General features: G+C 48.0%; 1 protein-coding gene and 1 long non-coding RNA gene across 3 annotated transcripts in view; one reads left to right on the forward strand and one right to left on the reverse strand.

Moving 5' to 3' along the window:
* Positions 1–6,990: 6,990 nt before the first annotated feature.
* LOC112606125 lies at positions 6,991–16,976 on the reverse strand. Its single transcript, XR_003115598.1, has 4 exons — positions 16,821–16,976; positions 13,694–14,457; positions 10,956–11,372; positions 6,991–7,179 (listed from the first exon to the last, which is right to left on the reverse strand). It is a non-coding gene; the product is annotated as an uncharacterized LOC112606125 (long non-coding RNA).
* Positions 16,977–17,070: 94 nt separating this feature from the next.
* Positions 17,071–20,667, forward strand: part of DGAT2 (diacylglycerol O-acyltransferase 2) — a 32,954-nt gene continuing 29,357 nt past the window's right edge. For both annotated transcript variants that reach the window (XM_025356192.1, XM_025356193.1), the window contains exon 1: positions 17,071–17,464. In XM_025356192.1, coding sequence (XP_025211977.1) covers positions 17,344–17,464 — 121 coding nt within the window. In that variant the 5' untranslated portion in view covers positions 17,071–17,343. The remainder of the gene's footprint in view (positions 17,465–20,667) is intronic.

Genomic DNA, 20,667 nt, shown 5'->3' on the forward strand with positions numbered 1-20,667 from the left:
CCCCCTCACTGTCTCCAAGGGGGGACAACTGGGAGGTGAATGGTGTTCGGGTGGTAAGATCTTACTTCTCATTCTCAGATGAGGCCATGTATGGTAGAAAAGGTACTGTTCTGGAAATTGAGAGACCTCGATCCCAACTTCAACTCTCTTATCACCTGACTGAATAACTTTAAAGAAGCCCAACTTCAACTCTCTCCTCACCTGACTAAATAACTTTAAAGAAGTCAACCCTTCAGAGTTGAAACTTCAAGAGTTTCAAGAGTCAAAACATCTGAGTCAATGCTCTGAAGAACTCCATTTCCCCATCTGTGGAATGGCAGCAGTGGAACACAGAGAAGCGAGGCATTTCAGAGACGAGATTCCAGCCTCAAATTCACTTCCTAGGCACATGGCAATCTCTTCGAATACACAAATCAGTTACTAGCCCCGTTTGTGCCTTAGTTTCCTTATTTGTCAATGGAGATGATCGCAGGACTGACCTCATGGGTTGTTCTGAGGATTAAATGGGATACTTCATGTAGAGCCCTTTGCAGGTCCTCAGCACACAGCAAGCTTTGGATAGCTGGTGGCCATTTTTGCCCTTGTTACGTATCATTCCAGAGTTTTATAACTGGTTTGGTCCTGTGGCCTCACCAACTTGACACAACTCCTATGCTCTGTAAAAGTCAAAGGACATTGCCCCGAGGAGACAAGGTCTGGTGGAAGGGGAGTTTAAAGGGCTTCCATTCTCCCAGTCCCACCTGCCCTGCCTCTAATGCCTTTCCTGGCTTCAGAAAGAAGAAACAGATTCCCCAGGGGCTCTGGGCACACAGCTGGGCGCCCAGGTGAGCTAATCTGGGTGGAATGAGTGTGTATCCTTTCAGGTCTGCTGAATAGCACAGCCAAATCCTATTTCCTTTCCATCTAGTGAAGTGGATAGAAATAATGCAGGCATAACCTTTCCCTACTTTCCCTGCCAGCATTCATTCAGAAAGGATTTTGTTGTTGTTACTGATGTTGCTGTTTTTGTTTTATTGTGATTCTTCAGGTTACAATATGTATTTATTTTGTAGTATTTCTTTAAAATTTTTGAAATCATGGTGAAATATAAGGAACATAAAATTTACCACTGGAACCATTTTTAAGTGTACAATTCAATGGTGTTAAGCACATTCACATTGTTGGGTAACCATCACCAACATCCATTTCCAGAACGCTCTTCATCTTGTAAAAGCAAAACTCCATTAAACAATAACTCCTCACCTCTCCAACCCCCTTGTCTTTGCTTTTTTGTTGTTGATCTGTGCAAGAACTGGGTTTTGTAGTGTCATCTCTTTAATAAATATTCACCAATGGTTTCTTGACCTGGCACTGTACTAGGCCTGGAATGCAGGGGGAGCTTGAGGCTTATCATCAGCTTTGAAGGCTTAGGATTCAGTAAGACTGAAAAAATGGAGGAAATTTTTTTTTTCATGTATTCATTCAACAAAATGTTCCTGACCCTACCAGGCCCATGGGACCAGGAAACAGCAATGGAAGATATACCCTCTCCCCACCCTGAAGGTACTCATGTCCAATGCCAGAGTAAAGGAGCTGGTGTGACCAGTGGCTATCTGGGCTTCACCTCCCCATGCCTCTCTGCTTAGCCAAATCCTACCCCCACACTAGCAGAGGAAAGCACAAACTGCTATGGAAATGCAGGGGTACAAACAACCCATTGCATACCCATAGGTGTGCAGGAAGGCTGAGGGTGGAGAAGAGCTGAGAAAGGATTGATCAAAATTAAAAACTTGTATGTTTGAAAGGACACTATTGAGAAATGTTAAAGATAACCCACAGAATGGGATAAAATATTTGCAAAGCATATATCTGATAAGGAACTGGTATCTACAATACATTAGGAAATCTTGCAACTCAAAAATAAAAAGACAACTTTATTAAAAAATGGACAAAGGATCTGAATAGACTCTTCTCCAAAGAAGATACATAAATGCCCAATAAACACATGAAAAAAAATGCTAAACATTGGCCAGGCACAGTGGCTCACATCTGTAATCCCAGTACTCTGGGAGACTGAGGTAGTAAGATCATATGAGGCCAGGAGTTTGAGACCACCCTGAGCAACAAAGTGAGACCCCCATCCCTACACACACACAAAAAAAGAAGAAAAATTAGCCCAGGGATTGTAGCACATACCTGTAGTCCCAGCTACCCAGGAGGCTGAGGTGGGAGGATCACTTGAGCCCAGGAAGTCAAGGCTGCAGTGAGCCATGATTGTCGCACTGTACTCCAGCCTGGATGACAAAGTGAGACCCTGTCTCTGAAAAAAAAAAAAAAAAATTGCCCAACGTCCTTAAGTCATCAGAGAAATATGAATCAAAACTACAGTGAGACACCACTTCATACCCACTAGAATGGCTAGAATAAAAAAGTCAGGTAATAACAAGTGTAGTTGAAGATGTCGAGAAATTAGAACCCTCAAACACTACTGGTGGGAATGTAAAATGGTGCAGGCAATTTGAAAAACAGTCTGGAAGTTCTTCAAAAATTTAAGCATGTGGCCAGACGCAGCGGCTCACGCCTATAACCCCAGCTCTTTGGGAGGCCGAGGTGGGCTGACCATGAGGTCAGGAGATCGAGACCATCCCGGTTAACACAGTGAAACCCCATATCTACTAAAAATACAGAAAATTAGCCGGGCGTGGTGGTGGATGCTTGTAGTCCCAGCTGCTTGGGAGGCTGAGGCAGGAGAATGGTGTGAACCCGGGAGGCGGAGCTTGCAGTGAGTCGAGATCATGCCACTGCACTCCAGCCTGAGCAACACAGTGAGACTCCGTCTCAAAAAATAAAAAACAATTAAGCATGAAATTACCATTGGATTCAGCAGTTTCACCCCTAGGTTTATCCCTAGAGAAATGAAAACATATTCACACAAAAATTTGTACACACATGTTCACAGCAGCATTATTCATAAAAGCGAAAAGGAGGAAACCACCTATATGTCCATCAACTGATGAACAGATAAACAAAAGATTTGTTTTGGTTAAGTTGGTGCGAAAGTCATTGAAGTTTTTGTCAATAGTATCTCTACAATGGACTATTATTTGATCGTGAAAAGTAATGAAGTACTGATACAGGGTACAACAAGGATGAACCTTGAAAACATGCTAAGAGAGAAATCAGAAAGAAAAGATCACATTTCACGATTCAGTTTAACCATTTCAAAGCGTACAATTCAATGGCATTAATTACATTTACAATGCTGCACAAATACCATCTAGTTCCAGAATTTTTTAAATCCCCGCAACCATAAACCTCATACCTATTCTCGCTTCCCTCCAGGCCTTGGCAACTACAGAGTTTTTGGTGTGTTTTTGTTTTGCTTTTTTGAGATGGTGAAATGTTCTAAAATTGATTGTGGTGATGCTTGCACAACTCTGTAAACATACTAAAATCCATTGAATTGTACACTTTAAATTGGTAAATTGTGTGGTATATGCATCAAATCTCAATAAAGTTGTTACAAAAAAAGAAAAAGAAATAAATAAACATAGAGAAGAATCCTCTGACATCCCAGTCTTTCCCCTCAGCACAAGTTAGCAGTGGTCAACCACTAGAAAAATTTGCAAACACGGCAACATCAAAACCCAAACCTAGCTCGCCACCACATGCCTCTTTTTCTCTTAGAAATATACATGATATTTGAAATTCCATCAAAAAACAGGTGATACACACACAAAAATATCCATTATCAAGAAATAAAACATGCAGAAGAACCAGACTGAAAGAAGAGTGAAATCATAAGATGTTGGGGCCTGTAATCCCAGGACTTTGGGAGGCCGAGGTGGGTAGATCACCTGAGGTCAGGAGTTCGAGATCAGCCTGACCAACATGGTGAAACCGCGACACTACTAAAAATACAAAATTAGCCAGGCGTGGTGGTGCATGCATGTAATACCAGCACTTGGGAGGCTGAGGCAGAATAGCTTGAACCCAGGAGGTGGAGGTTGCAGTGAGCCAAGATCGCGCCATTGCACTCCAGCTTGGGCAACAAGAACAAAACTCCGTCTCAAAAAAAAAAAAAAAAGTTAGAAGTGTAAGACAGAGGTTTTAAAATAACTATGATTAATAAGTGAAAGGATCCAATGGAAAAGACAGACAACCTGAATGAACAGATGGGGAATTTTAGTAGAGAGATGAAAACTGTATTTTTAAAAAAGAGTCAAATGAAGTGCTAGAAATAAAAAACAACATATCAAAGATCAAGTAGTCCTTCGATGTGCTCAGCAACACAGAGATAAAAAAGTATGTGTATTGGACACAAAGAGGGGAACAACACACACACCAGAGCCTGTTAGAGGGTGGGAGATGAGTGGAAGGAAGTTAGGGGACGGGGAGGGAAGTTAGAGGACAGGTCAATAGGTGCAGCAAACCACCATGGCACACATGTACCTATGTAACAAACCTGTATATTCTGCACATGTATCCTGCTTTTTGTTTTGTTTTGTTTTCTAGAAAAAAATTTTTTAAAAAAAGCAAAACAAAAAGAGTATGTATGGGTTGGGGGGACTTGGCAGGAAATACAGCATCTAAGACCTGCAGAACAGTATCAGTCTAAATATGTGTGTAATTGGAGTTCTAGAAGGAAAAAGAGAGAAGAAAAGAGAGAAAGTTCAAAGAGACAATGGCCGAGAATTTTCCAAATTTAATAAAAGACAACAAATCACAGATCCAAGAATTCCAGAGAGCCTCAAGCAGGATAAATACAAAATATATACCCACCTAGATACAAAAAACACCAAACAACAAAATCAAAAGTAAATATTAAAGATAACCAGAGAAAAAATGAAATATTACATACAAAAGAACAAAGATAATATTTACTGCAGATTCTTGTCAAGAGTTTTTGCAAGGCAGAACACAATGGAGTGACATCTTCACTAAAGGGAAAAAGCTGTCATCTCAGATTTCTACTCCCAGGGAAAATGTCATTCCAAAATGAAGTTAAAATAAAGACTTTTAAGACAAAGGCTAAGAGAATTAATTGCCAGCAGACTCGTACAACCAGAAGTGTTAAAGGAAATTCTTTAGGTATAATACCAGATGGAAAATCAGATTTACGCAAAGAGATAAAGAGTGCTGGGAATTGTAAAAGAAAACAAAGGTCAGGCATGGTGGCTCATGCCTGTAATCCTAGCAAGTTCGGAGGAGGCGGAGGCTGGTGGATCCCCTGAGGTCAGGAGTTTGAGACAAGCCTGGCCAACAGGGAAAAACCCCTTCTCTACTAAAAATACAAAAAAATTAGCTGGGTGTGGTGGAACATGCCTGTAATCCCAGCTACTTGGGAGGCTGAGGCAGGAGAACTGCTTGAACCCGGGAGGCAGAGGTGGCAGGGAGCCAAGATTGCGCCACTGCACTCCAGCATAGGCGACAGAGTGAGACTCCCTCCAAAAAATAAATAAATAAATAAATAAATAAATAAATAAATAATAATAAAAATAAAAATAATAAAAAAGGATTGGAATCAATAATCTAAACTTAAGAAAAAGGGCAAAATATCAAAATATAGCCAAAGCAAATGGAAGGTATAAAGATAAAAGCAGAAGTAAATGAAACTAAAAACAGATACATAGAGAAAATCATTGAAACCAAAGAGTTTTATTGAAATAAATAAAATGGATAAATTTCTAGTCAGATGGGTCAAAAAAAAAAAGTAAAGACACAAATTACCAATATCAGGAATGAAAAAGATATCACTAAAGCTCCCACAGATATTATAAGAATAACGAGTGACTATTATGAACAACTTTCTGCAAATGTATTTGATATCTTATGATAAATGTTCTAATGGAGGCCTCAGAAGCGGCCAAGTCATTTCTTCCACATCTGTGCCTGGTCTAATTGTGAGGCTTGGGACAGCCATGACGGGAAGGGCCACACAGTGTTTAAACTGCTGTGGGGATCAAGCCTCCAGCCCCAAGTGGATGGGGATAGCCTGGCAGAGGCCACACTGTGGTAACTGACCAGGTTCAAAATCTCAAGTTTATCTCAGGTCTGAGCCTGTTTCTCAACATCAGGTACACAAGAAATGGTGGCCATGGACTTAATTCTGGAGATTGCCCAATGGCAGTGTTGGAAAACCCCCACATTTAGGCTTTTCTTTCTGTCCAAGCCACGTTGGACACCATCTGACACAGGGTTCTCTCTCTCTGTCTTTCTCTCTCTCCCCATCACCCCACCACTCCACCCCCTTTTCCATTCAGGCTCAGGTAAATAGAATAAGAACAAGTAAGGGCTTTGATATCAAAATAACCAAGATTCAAGTCCCCGCTCTCCTCTAACTAGCTACCACTTCTCTAAGCCTCAGTTTACTCATTTACTTTTTTTTTTTTTTTGAGATGGAGTCTCGCTCTGTCGCCCAGGCTGGAGTGCAGTGGCCGGATCTCAGCTCATTGCAAGCTCCACCTCCCGGGTTCACGCCATTCTCCTGCCTCAGCCTCCCAAGTAGCTGGGACTACAGGCGTCCGCCACATCGCCCGGCTAGTTTTTTGTATTTTTTAGTAGAGACGGGGTTTCACCGTGTTAGCCAGGATAGTCTCGATCTCCTGACCTCGTGATCCACCCGTCTCGGCCTCCCAAAGTGCTGGGATTACAGGCTTGAGCCACCGCGCCCGGCCAGTTTACTCATTTACTTTTTAATGTTGCGATCTCACACCTCCAAGATTGCTGTAGAGGTTAAATAACAAGATGCATGTATACTGTTAAGAACAAGGTCAGGGCTAAGTTCCTATCAGTCTCTGGTCTCTTCCCAACTCCAATGCAGATTACTCCTCCGTCTTAGTTTGACCTTGAACTTCAGAAGCTCCAGGAAGCCAGGGACTAGGTCTGTTTTCTTCTCACCATTGTATCTGTAATACCTGCACAGGTTTTGCAAGGCAAAGAGCGTGTATATAATAACTGTGTTAAATGAATGAGTGAATGAATAAATGGATGAATGAATGACAACAGTCATTCTAGGTACCATGAGATTTAATACTGGATGCCACAATGTATTTTCCAAGTTCCCAGAGTGCACATGATTGCAGAGGCAGGAATGGGTAATAAGATGGATAAGATCCAGTCTTTACCCTTGAGCAACCCATAAATGTTTTCTGATGACTTCCTTGTGCCAGGTCTGCTCAGAATCACCTTTGTCCCTGCCTACAGTCAGGTGGAGGGGGAGGAATGCAGACAGATACATTATTTGGAGGTGGCTCACGCCTGTAATCCCAGCATTCTGGGAGGCTGAGGCGGGCAGATAACTTGAGGTCTAGAGTTCGAGACCAGCCTGGCCAACATGGTGAAACCCCGTCTGTACTAAAAAAAAAAAAAAAAAAAAAAGTCAGGTGTCCCAGTTACTCAGGAGGCTGAGGCACGAGAATCACTTGAACCCAGGAGACAGAGGTTGCAGTGAATCGAGATTGCACCACTGCACTCCAGCTTGGGCGACAGAGCAAGACTCCATCTCATATATATATAAAACAAACTGTTTGCTTCTCCAAAATGTGGCTTCTTCAAGCTGTGAGCTTCTAGCAGGGAAGGATTCTACTCCCAGATTTCCAGCCCAAACCCCAATGTTAAAGTTTTTGTTTGTCTGTGTGCTGCAAGCAGCAGAAGTGTTAAAGTTTAAGTGAAAGTTTGAAAAAGGGGTATGTGTGGTTGTAAAGAAGGCTTATTGGAGGAAGATGCATCAAGACAGGACAGATGGGCAGGGTGTGAAAAAGGGGGAGCTTGGGGAAGGGCTTGAGTTCAAGAGCACAGTGTGGGCAGTGACCCAGAGGTGGAAAAGCACGTTCAGGGGCACAGCAAGTGACCTGATGGGTCTAGGGAGCTGGACCCACATCAGAGCATGGTGGTGGGAGAGGAGTGAAGGCGGCTGGAGAGAGTGGCAGGAATAGGATCATGTGAGGCCTTGAATGCCAAGTTAAGGAGCTGGGGCCTCATCCTAAGAGCTATGGGGAGCCATGAGAAACAATGGGTTGGTTTCTGTGTTCCAAAGCTCATTCTGGGAATCTAGAGACAGGGGACCAGTGAAGAGGGTAGTACAGCTGTCTATGCAAGATGGCATGGCCCAAGGCAGAAGAGAGGGAGAGAACTGTTTCCTGGTTGTTGGGGGTGGAGGTATCAGTGTGAATGTTTTTTTTTTTTTTTTTTTTTTTTTTGAGGCGGAGTCTCGCTCTGTCGCCCAGGCTGGAGTGCAGTGGCGCGATCTCGGCTCACTGCAAGCTCCGCCTCCCAGGTTCCCACCATTCTCCTGCCTCAGCCTCCCAAGTAGCTGGGACTACAGGCGCCGCCACCACGCCCGGCTAATTTTTTTGTATTTTTAGTAGAGACGGGGTTTCATTGTGTTAGCCAGGATGGTCTCGATCTCCTGACCTCGTGATCCGCCCGTCTCGGCCTCCCAAAGTGCTGGGATTACAGGCTTGAGCCACCGCGCCCGGCCAAGTGTGAATGTTTTTATATGCATCCATGAGCACAAGCAATCTTTCTCAGAGGGTCAGCCTAAAAAAAAACCCAGCCCTATTCAGTTTCATGACCCAGCATACCCAGCAGCCTGGGGGAGGCCAAAGTTACCAAAGAAAGAGACTGAGAGGCATTCAGTCAAAGCCTGACTTTACAGTTCTTCCTCACCAACACCATCCTGCAGATTCACATTCTTCTACAGGCTTTCAGGGTGTTTTAATCCCAGTTATCTCATCCAAAATATTTGCTTTTCCGCCTTTCTTTGTGTTTCCTGTATGCCTCATGTCAGCATCCTTGTTCAGGTCACTTATTAAAAAAAAAAATCCATAAGGCCAGGCTGAGGTGGAGCCTGGAGTGACCAGGAAACCTCACTCTAGAGTGAACTCCTACCTGAGGCAGCTCCTCCTCCCTAACAGGGCCCACACTGACCTGCTGGTCACCTCCCTGCTCAGGACTCTTCTGATACCATAGACCTAGTCCTAGGCCAGTTTGGGAATCTAGAGAGGCCATTGGAAAGAAAACTGATACGTGGATACCACCCCTCCTCGGTGACTCGATCGTAACTCCTGATAACTCAGGATTTTGTTTGTTTGTTTTTTCTCTTGAGGGCCAGAGAACATCCTTTCTAGAATGCAGTTTATACAATTGACCTCAGAATAAGGCCAGGATTTTGCAGCTATTATAGAGCATAGTCTCTGGAGGCACACCATCTCAGCTTAAATCCTGGCTCTGCCACTTCCTAAGCTATGTGACCTTGGGCAATTTTTTAAAACTCTTTGTGTCTCAATTTCTCCATCTGAAAAACGGACTCATATAGTATCTACTCCAAAGGGTTGTTGTGAGGCTTAACTAAATCCACCCACGTATAGTAACTGGCAGACAGCAAATACTCACTGAAGTTTAACACCTGTTACTGCCTGCTGTAGTTCATGAAAACTGTTGCATCTCCTTTTGGAAAAATCAGGATGGCACTAACCCACCTCCAGTCTCCCAACCGCTTCTCCAGCTGAACAGCATTTCCTAGAGATTACAGATTTCTGTAATCTGCAGGTTCTCTGAGATGCAGTTGGAGCAATTTAACACAGCAGAGCAGTCCCATGCTCCACTGTAGTCTCACTACAAAGCAGTTCAGCAGCGGTTCTCAAAATGTGGGCTTCAAACTAGCAGTATCAGCATGTCCTGGGAACTTGTCAGAAATGCACATTCTCAGCCTCCCTCCAGAACCTACTGAATCAGAAACTCTGGAGGTGGAACCCAGAAAACTATATTTTAACCAGCCCTCTGCTAATGTTTGAAAACTGCCAAAACATAGTGTAGCACAGTGGTTTATTTAGATAGATATGACGCAGTTCATTGCCCGCTCCTTCTCCACAAAGGGTTCCTGATTCCCCCAGAACCCTCTTTTACTGACATCTCTAACTTCCTCCCTGTATTACTGTTGTCCGTGCTCAAAAGTGCTCAATCCTCCCTGGATTGCAGGTTCCCTGAGAGCAGTGTTGGGTCTTACTCATCTCTGCACTGGGAAGCCCAGGGCCTGCCACAGGGGCCTTTGCTTAGGAAAGACGTGCTAAGTCAAGCATGCGACATTTTCAGTTTCCTCTGACTAAGCCTACTATTACTGAGCCTCTGTTCCTTCCAGGACCCTTGCTCAAACAGCATTTTCCTTTGTGAATTGTGGTGATCTCCTATGCTAAGATGCCTGGTTCTTTGTCATTTCTAATGTCCTCCAGTTCCACTGCCTTCTCAGGCATTTTACTCTTCTCTCTCCCTTTATGTTTGTTCAAAGCCCTTTGGAGAAGGCGTCAGAGCTCTAGGCAAACCTGTCCTCCTAATCCTTATTTTCAATCATAATACTTCTACTGGTAACAATAGTACATGCCAGGCCCTGTCAAGTAGTATATGCCAGGCCCTGTCCTGGGCATTTTTCATTCATTCATTCATTCATTCATTCATTCACTTAGAGACAGGGTATTGCTCTGTTGTCCAGGCTGCAGTGTAGTGACACGATCATAGCTCACTGCGGCCTCTAACTCCGGGACTCAAGCAATCCTCCCCTCCCCCAGCCTCAACTGGGACTACAGACACATGCCACCATGCCTAGGTAATTTTTTTTTTTTTTTTTTGGTAGAGATGGGGTCTCCCTGTGTTGCCCAGGCTGGTCTTCAACTCCGGGGCTCAATCGATCCTCATGCCTCAGCCTCCCAAAGTACTGAGATTACAGGCAAGAGCCACCGTGCCCATATGGCACTTCACATTTGTTATTTTAGTCTTTACAACAACCCTAGGAGGAAGATGCTTATTCCCATTTGGATGGAGTACAGGGAAACTGAGGCTCAAACACAGCAAGTGACATTAACATGTGGCAAGGTGGGGGCTTATTCAGTCTGGGGGCAAGTCAGGGTCTGGGTGGATGGACCAGGAGAAGTGCCTTGTCTAGGCATATGTATTCATATAAAAATGATCCACCAACAAACCTGTTCAGTGCCCTTGCTCAGGAAGATGGGTCTGACCAGGTCCCAGCCCACCAGGGTGCCTTTCCACAGTGTGCAGGGGACATCCGCCTGAATGCCCATCTTCAGTGCATCCCCCAGCCCAGCACTTGCTATTCTGTGCAGCGGGAGTTTCAAACTGTGTTCCACAGAGCCCTGGAGATAGGGTGTGTGGGCTGGGCAAGAGAGAGACAGACCCTGAGGAACTGTGGGACCACCCCAGCAGCCTGTCATCCCCGTCACTTCTTGGGCTCTCAAGGCTGTATTTGAAGAAATGCTTTCGGCCCGGTGCCAGGGCACGCGGCACGCGCCTGTAATCCCAGCACTTTGGGAGGCCGAGGCAGGCAGATCACGAGGTCAGGAGATCGAGACCATCCTGGCTAACATGGCGAAATCCTGTCTCTACTAAAAATACAAAAAAAATTAGCCAGGCGTGGTGGTAGTCCCAGCTACTTGGGAGGCTGAGGCAGGAGAATGGTGTGAACCCGGGAGGCGGAGCCTGTAGTGAGCCGAGGTTGTGCCACCACACTCCAGCCTGGGCGACAGAGCAAGACTCCATCTCAAAAAAAAAAAAAAAAGGAAGAAATTGTTTCACTGCTTTTAAAAAGCTAGAAACTACTGCTGAATGATAATTGTCATTTTAGGTGTCTGTTTCTTCCCCCAGAATGCCCCTGGGGAGCAAGAACTGTACTCACAGCACCCAGCACAAGTATGGGGGGGTCTCAGGAAAGGTCAGCCAGATAGAAGGGCAGATGAGAAATGAATGTACTGAGAGCTCTCTGTGTAATATCCCCTGCCCCACCCCCACCCCACCCCCAATTCCTGTAGGGAAAAGGCCTTGAGAGAGTTGAGCAAGAAACGAGCAGGCAGAATGATGCAAGGAGAGCTGTCTGTACACATTGCAACAGAACTTTCTAAAACAAGGCTGGGGCTGCTCCCAAGGGTCTCAGCCCTGCCCTATTCCTCTACTGTCATCCAGACCTGTCACACAAGATAAGGCCAAAGGCCATTACCAAGCCCTGCTAAGGCCTGACCTTAGAGCTGGCAGGTCAATGCTCTTGGGTTCTGGGTTGAAACCTGGAGCCATCTTCAATCACCCGCTTCCTTCCTTTCAGCCCTACATCCATCTACGCCATCAAGTCCTAGAGACTCTAAAGCTTCAGCATCTATCAAAACCACCCTTGCTTCTCCTTTGCCTTGCCACCCCTTCAGTTCAGGCTGTGTCATCATTATCTCTCTCCTTCCTCTCACCTGCCTCCCTCCCTTCCATCCAGTATCACCCAGGTCCCTCCTGTAGGCCAGGTCCAGTGTTGGGCCCTGGGACACAGAGAGGACTCTAATTCTACTTGGTCCTCAAGGAGCCTCTCCAGGAAGAATCAGCTGTATAAACATTAAGAGTTTCAGGTGTTCTGAAAGAGGGAAGCTGGAAGTCTGATGCCAGCACAGAGGTGGGGAAGGTCATTGTAGGGCCACGTGCTGTCCACCTTCCATCACGCCCAGCCCCACTCTCCACCTTTCTCCACCCGCACTCTCCTTGGATATTCTGTGTGGCATCTGTAGGCTGCCTTACCCTCTGGGCAATTAGAAGTTCTGCCAGACCAGGCTTGGTGGTGCCTGTAATCCCAGCACTTTGGGAGGCCGAGGTGGGTGGATCACCTGAGGTCAGGAGTTCGAGACCAACCTGGCCAACATGGGGAAAACCCATCTCTACTAAAATTACAAAAATTAGCCGGGTGTGGTATGCGCCTATAGTCCCACCTACTCAGGAGGCTGAGGTAGGAGAATCGCTTGAACCCAGGAGGTGGAGGTTGCGGTGAGCTGAGATCACGCCACTGCACTCCAGCCTGGGCAACAGAGCAAGACACCGTCTTAAAAAAAAAATGTTCTGGCAGAAGACAAGGACCTGAGTTGGAGACAACCCAGGTCACTGTGGGTTGTCTGTGCCCCTTCAGCAAAGGCCACAGCTTCCATTTGGCAGCCCTCTCCACTCAGCCCCCACTGTACCTGCAGTGTCCTCCTCTTAGTCCTTCAGGCCAGACTCCCTATGAGGTGACTAGTCCTGGGCTACTGCCATCCCTTGAGTTTTCTCTATAGTCTGCTTAGGTCTTTGCAAACAGCTTTTGTATTAAACTGTCCTCAAATTACCCAATTTGGGTGGGCTGTTTCCCACAGGGACACTGACTAATATAAGGCAGACGTAGTCAGGAAGGGTGCCATGGAGGTGACAGTTAAAGATGTGCTTGCCTGGACAATGATCTTTCTAAAGCATAAAATTCCTTCTAAAAACCTCTATGGCTCCCCATTGCCATTGCCCTGAGAATAAAGTCCAGACTCTGTAGCCTGCCACCCAAGACTATATACCATCAGACCCCTGACCACGAAGTAGCATGTGGGGAAGTCACCAGGAAGAGGGACAGTACGGAGCTTGGAAATGGGAGGCAAAGACTTCCAAGAGGGGTGCATCCATGCCACACAGCTGCTCTGGCTGGCAAATTCCTGAGAGTAAGGAGGCGGGTGAGTTTCTAGGCTAGAGGGCTATGCCAGGCTGCCTCTGCTTGCCAGAACCCTGCCCGCCCACTCTCCAAGTGAGTTGAGCACTGAAAGGAGTTTAACCCCAGTGGGCCCTAGCTTTGGGGCATGAGAACTGGTTATATCCCAACCCTATTTGGCAAGCTATTGGATTTCCTGAGCTTTCGTTTTGCCAACTGCAAAATGGGACTAACCTCCCAGGGCTGTGGGGGAAGTGTAAAGGAGGCAACGGATGGGAATTTGCTTTCGTCCAGTAGTTCTGCTGTTACAGATGCTCCCTCTCCCAGCCTTGGGAGGCAAGAAAAGCGTACAGGTTTGAGGCTCCGGAAGACTCGGTGTGAATCCCAGCTTTACTACTTACTCCCTATGTGATTAGGACAGGTCACTTCACTTCCCTGCACCCTATGTGCAAAGGGGTGGGGGTGATCACCCCTTGTGTGGTGGTTGTGAGGACTGGGCAAGCTCACACAAGCCAGGGCCTAGCACAGAGAGGGAGCTTGGTACATGTTTGTTTCTGTCTTTCTACCTGTGCCTCTCTTAGGGCAAGTGTCCTGTCTACCTTATAGGCTGGTCACTTACTCTCCTCATGTGTGCAATGGAGGCACTAAGACTGCCATCACTGAAACGTATCTCAGAGGTGCATGTGTCAAACCTCTCACAAACTACAAAGCTGCACGTGGAATCCCCAATGGCAGTACAACACTGGTGACTGAAGTGGGTGGAGGATGGGCCATCCTTGTGGATGCCCCTCTGCTCACAACCCTACTTTGGTCCACCCCCTAACAGGATGAAGTCCAAGCTTCTTGGCGGGACCACAAAGCCCAACCTGGTCAAGCCCTTCTTGGAGGCATGACTTGACCAATCTCTGATTTGCCCAATATACCCATGGCTTGAGAGATGATGAAGGAAAGGTAATCAGGTACTAGAACACATTCTCACAGCTGTCCTGCTCACACACCTGCAGGAAGAGCAGGGCTGGTCCTTACAGGAGTCTAGGGATGTCAGGAAGCATGGGAGGGGGCCAGGAGAAGTCAGACGGGTGTGAGCCCCCCTTGCCCCACCTCACACAGGGGAAAACAGTCCCAGGACACAGGAAGCTGCCTTTCCGGGCTACTCTAAGTTTGGGTCTGTTTTTCCTTCCAAATCCAACTTGGACCAAGCTGTTTAAGCAGTACCCATGGGCACGGTGACTGGAGGCCAAGGGGAAGGAGTGTTCTAGAAGCTGGGATGCCAGGGGCTGCTTGCTCTGTGAGGTGGCACAGAAGTAAGCAATTGTGACTCTCAGCCCTTGGACTCATGTCTGCATCCTCTCACAGATGTTCCTTCCCAATAGGCCTTGGTAACCCCAAGTCTTGCCATTTAAGACAACGATCTCTTACATTACAACACAGTGATAACACTCTTTTACATGCTGTGATTTCACTTTATCCTCAAATACTCAAGTGAAGTCAGCAAAACAGAAACTGTCACCTCCATTTCATAATGCAGAATCTGAAACCAAGACAAGATAGTGATACTGACTTGCCCAAGGTGAGTGGGTGGGCCATGAGTTCCAGCCCAGGCCTCCTCCACAGGAGACCCTTCCAGAGCAGAAACAAGCCACAGACTGACCTGGGATCTTCCAGGTCAGCAGGTATCTTGCCTCCAAGAGCACTCTCTCTGAGGAGAGGATGCCAGGATTTATTGGCACCTTCGGTATCCTCCTGGCTTCACTCCTCTTTGCCCAAAAATAAACCACACCTGTTTCTACCTCCCAGCCTTTCCACATACCAGTCCCCATGTCTCCCCCATCCCCCACACACGGCATGCCACTAGCCTACTCTCAGTTGCCTAAAAGACACTAAGATCTTCTCAGCCTCACGGCCTCACCACATGCTGGGAGCTCTGCCTGGGATGCTTTTCTTTCTACTCTAGGCCAATTCGGGCCTTGGGGCCCAGTGACATAGTTGAGAGATTTACCCATGGCCTTGAGAGGGCTGAACAAATGGAAGCTCTCCAGGTTGCACCAGAGGCATCTATTACCTGCTGCCCTGTGCCTGTAACTTCTGTCATTCTCCCCTCTCCCTGTGAGAAAATGATAAAGACCACAAAGGCAGGGACTTCCTCTCCTCTTATGCTGGGATCCCACAGCTAGCTCGCTCCAGCTATGCCTAAGAAATCTGTCTTATCACTGATGTGCTTGTTGTCCCCACTCATTCCCTGAGCCTCTCATCCAACAAGTCACTCCACCACATTCTGGTGGACCTTGCTTCCTATGCTTTTCTCTAGATCAGGCCTTCCCTCCATTCCCTCTACCACTGCCATACCTTGAGGCTCATCCTCTCTCACATGGATCCCCCCCACAGCCTCCCCACTGCCCTCCTGGCCTACAGCCTCTCCTGTCCATTTCCCATACTATGGCTAAGGACTCTTAAAACCCACCTGACCAGTCATTTCCCTACTAAAGCTCTCCCAAGATCCGGCTCCCCTCCTGATGTCTCAAGAGTGGCATTCCCCAGCTTCTCTCAGTTCAAGCACCCGCGCCTCTCACTTCAGCCTCATTTTCCACAGTTGCCTGGGCTCCAGCCACTCCAGGGCCCCCAGCCCTGCCCCAAACACGATGGCTTTTCTAACACTTTATGCCTGTCTTTCTGTTTGCCCTCACATCCTCCATCTGCAAAATTCCTACTCATTAATGGGCAAACAATTCTGGAATGCCTTTTATGTGCCAGACACTACCTAGGCTCTTTTTGTACCTTATCTCGTTTATTTCTCAAAGTACCTCACAAAATAATAATTATTATTCCCATTTTACAGAAATGGAAACTGAGGCTCAAGAGAGGTAGGGCGAGAACTGGGCTCCTAGTCTATCTGATTCCAAACCTGCTGTGCACCAACCTCTCTGGGAAGTGCACTAGCCCCCCCACTCCCCCAGCCCAGGGCAGAGTCTTCTCTCCTCTATGGTTCCATAACCCCCGGTTTCTCGCTTGTCCTGGCCGTTGTCACCAGTGACTGTGTGAGGCTGTCTCTGCTGCCCTCCAACGTGGGTATCCCAAGGGCAGAACCTGGGCTGATCTGGCTGGGTCCCCAGCACCCAGCAGGGTATAGGTGCTCTGTGAGGTTTCCTAATAAAGAGATGGAAAGCCAGAAGCAGTTTGGGTGGTTGAGATACCCAGCCCTAACCTAACTAATTCCGATACCAGCGACCAAAAGCGGAACCTTCGCATCTTTGCTGCCAAAGTACAGCCCCGCCTAGAGGAAAGGCCCGACCCCCTGCAAGTCCTCGGCCTGCACCGCACGTGCTTGGTTTTCCCCGCCCAGGTACCGGCCGCCGGGCCGTACCAACCTCCGCGGGGAAGAGCCCGGGGCGGACTGAGGGAGTGGGGGAAATAACCGGGCGCGCCCCTTGGAATGAGGGCTCAGAGTTTCTCTCTTCTCACGCATTCCCCGGATCCACGCTGAGCAGCCTGCTGGCCCGCCCCGGGCCCGCGCCGAGCCGAGCCGAGCCTCAGGTGCTGTTCCCCCCACAAGCAAGTGGCGCGGGCCGCGGCTTGGAACGGCCCGCCCCGCCCCTCCCGCCGCGTCGGTGCCCGCCCAGTTGTGAGGTGATAAAGTGCCGCGCTCCCGGACGCGAGCACCGCGGTCGCAGTCGCTGCTGCGCCCTAGGTTGTTTCTCCCGCGCCGCCTCTGGCCGACTGGCCGACCGGCCGCAGCTCCAGGTGTCCTAGCCACTCAACCTCGGCGCCGTCCCGGGGCCCCCGTGCTCTGCGCGAAGCCCTGGCCCCGGCGGCCGGGGCATGGGCCAGGGGCTCGGGGTGAGGCGGCTTCCCGCGGGGCCGTGACTGGGCGGGCTTCATATTCAGCCATGAAGACCCTCATAGCCGCCTACTCCGGGGTCCTGCGCGGAGAGCGTCAGGCCGAGGCTGACCGGAGCCAGCGCTCTCACGGAGGACCTGCGCTGTCGCGCGAGGGGTCTGGGAGATGGGGTGAGTGCCACCGCGCAGGGGTTATGGACCTGCGAGAAGATTTTCTGGAAAGGGCCCTGTGGCAGGCTGGTGGGTGCTGATGAGTGCACGTTCATTCTCCACCCTGGCACTCATCAATTTTTGCGACCTCTGTTACGTCACTTTCCACCCCCGGGCTTGTTTCCCTCATCCGTGAGTTGGGAGTGGTACCACCCACCACTCTTAGTTATGAGGGATATTCGAGAACTCCTCCCCAGCCCCCACTGCGACTGGTGACCCCTTCACCAGTTAGAGCTAGCTTTGGCAGTGAGACACTGGATGGGGCAGGATGGCACGGGTTTTGCAGTCTCCTGAGACAGCCACCAGACGGGGGACATGCCCGCCTGGAACAGGTGTGTCTGCCCTGTCCTCTGCCCCACGCCCGTCCTCTCGCCCAGGCTCTGGAGCCCACACAGCAGCAACTGTGAGCCTGGCATGCTTAGGAGGCAGCGGAGAGGACCCTGCACGCCCTCCAGGGTAGAACTGAGGTCCTCAGTGAATCGCGCAGAGTTGAAATCAACCCCCACCCCCTACCCGCTGCAGCTTTTCCCAAGCAAGGAAGAGCAGCTCTTCCAACCCCCACTTCCCTTACCTAGAGTTGGAGAAACTGAAGTGGGAGGAAACATGCCTAAGTTTTCCTTAGCTGATGCCTTGAGCCCTGGATTCAAGTACAAATCCGGGAGACCCTGGGAAGTCATCACAGCTGTCCTGGTCTGCGTGTGTGTCTTGCATGAAGCCCCTCTCCCTCCTTCTAAGTCTGTATTCTGCTTGCTGAGCCTCTCTGACATGGATTTTTCTTTAGTAACTAACAGTCGCCTACTCCGCCCACCTTTGTTATAAAAATAAAGCATGCTAATTATGGAAATTTTGAAAAATATAGACAAATGAAACAAATTTCTGGTAAATCGACTATCCAAAGATAGCTTCCTATTAGCATTTTAGTATATCTCTTGATCATTTTCTTTATACACATTGCATAGATACAGTTGAGGACATACTGTAGATATAGTTATGAATCTTGTTTTCTCTCCCTTAATGTAACATCGAGGTTTCCCTTCTGTTAATCAGAATCACTTATAATGTCCTAGTGGTTGCAGTAACCCACCCTGCAGGTGTACCACACTTTAACTGTGACCTAGGCATTGGCATTGCTCCTTGTGTGATTATCGCTGTGGTTATCTGCCCCTCTTGGTGTGGGTGCTGCTTGTAGCCCCATGCATCCAGCCAGTAGCCTCTGACAGCCCGCTCTCTCACTTGAGTCCTTTTCTGTTCCCTGTGTCCTTTGATGTCCTTAGGGAATGAAGGGACTTGCCCTTGTTCATGCTTTTAAAAATGTTTTGGCACTAGGCAGTGGGATAGGGATGTTCTCTGTGGTAGGCTTCCTGGAGACTCCATTCCCTCGGCTCTGCCATCCACAGGCTGGGAGCTGTGTATTCCAGGAGTCAGTGACCCTGGCTGTCATGTTTTTGACTTAGAGTGTGTTCCTTAGGAGAACTTGTACTCTAGCGAACGATTTTAACCAAGGCACTTAATATCATGTCAGGAACATTTCCCTATGTTGTTATCAGATCTTGAAAACATTTTTTTTTTTTTTTTAAACTTGGTGCAAGGATTTACATCATGGAATGTAGGAAGGGCTGGTATGAAATACAAACCAGTCAGTTCAGCTTTCTGGGATCTACTTTGGTGAAAGATTGGGTGGAGTAGGGGAGGGCACTGAAACACATTTTGTTATCTGGGCATCTCCATTATACCTGCCTTCTAGATCCTTGGTCCTTGAAGATACTCCCCAGTGGCCTAGTTTGCCTCTGCGGATAAGGTCCCACTGTTGTGAGCTGGTGAACAGCCTGTCAGTGACGGTATTCAAGTAGAGACCATGGATTCTGTGAAGGGAAGTCCTGTGATGGGTGAGATTGAAATAGATACCCTGGCGTCTGGTTTCTTGGCCAAAAAAACAGGCCAACTGTGGGAGTATGGGTAGGTGGGTGCATGCTGGGGGAAGTGGGAGTCTGTATTGATATTTCCTAACCTTTGGAGGGCTGTCCTGTGCCAGGCATGGAGGTTGCAGAGTTCATCAGGACACAAGGGATATATATCTTGTTCTTCATCCTTGCCTTTGGACTGGGGGCTCTTCATTCAGAAGAGCCCTCTGACACCTGCCTGTATCCACAAGGTTCAGCACAGGACCTAGCATGAGATGGTGGTGGTCCCGGTAAAATTCTGAGCTGATTTGTTGTGTGCGGCTCCAAAGAGCGAGGCCAGGAACAGGAGTGGGATGATGGGTACAAGTTTTGATGTAGCAGAGGAGTCCTTTCTGACAGCTGTTGAGGATTGCAACAGGCTGGGGTGGGTGAGGGTGGAGTTCCGCATCACTGTGGATCTGCTTGAAACTCAGTGGCTAGATTGTTGGGGGTAACTGGGAACTGAGGGTTGACAGTCATTTAACCTAGTCCTAAGTCAGAATGAGAACATTACTCTCATGCTCCCCTCTCTAGTTCCGTGTGGCTTCCCCCCTCACCTACATCACTTCCCCGGCTGAATAGATGAATAGAGGCAACTTTGGGTCTGCGTTACCAAGGGCTCATCTAGGCTGAGAAAGGAGGGCCAAGAGTAATGTATTAACAGGCTCGATGACTCAAAGGGCAGTGTTGAAATCCTGCCCCAACTTCACCCTCACGCCCTCAAATTCAACAGCAAGTACTTAAGTTGTAAAAATTAGTGCTGGATTGGGCCCAGCCCTCATGTTACAGATGGGATCACTGGGGTCCCCAGAAAGAAGAGACTTTCTCAGGGTTATCAAAGCCAGGCTAGAACCCAGATCCATCTCCCAGTCTGTGGCCTGACTCCTTAAGCCAAGAGAGGGGTTGCAAGGCCATGAAGGGCTGAGTGCAGGGCTCTGTGTATTGTAGATGCTCAGTGGTTTACTGAATGAGTGAAGGTTGTCTTCATGATGCGGGTGGCAGCTCATTCCTACTCAAGCTTTTTGAGGAAGCTCCCCGAGCCTGCCCTAGTGGATGAGAGACACTAAGATCCCCCAGGGCTTTGGCTGCCAGGTGAACTGCCAGTTGCCCCCTCCCCGTACCCACTCACACTTCAGACTTCCCAAACTCTTCCTCCTGGCCTATGAAGTAAGCCCCATGTGAACAGCCTCCACTGCCATCACAACTTCCTCTCCTAGCATGTCA

Source organism: Theropithecus gelada, chromosome 14, assembly GCF_003255815.1.
Source record: "Theropithecus gelada isolate Dixy chromosome 14, Tgel_1.0, whole genome shotgun sequence".
In the NCBI taxonomy this organism is placed as follows: domain Eukaryota; kingdom Metazoa; phylum Chordata; class Mammalia; order Primates; family Cercopithecidae; genus Theropithecus; species Theropithecus gelada.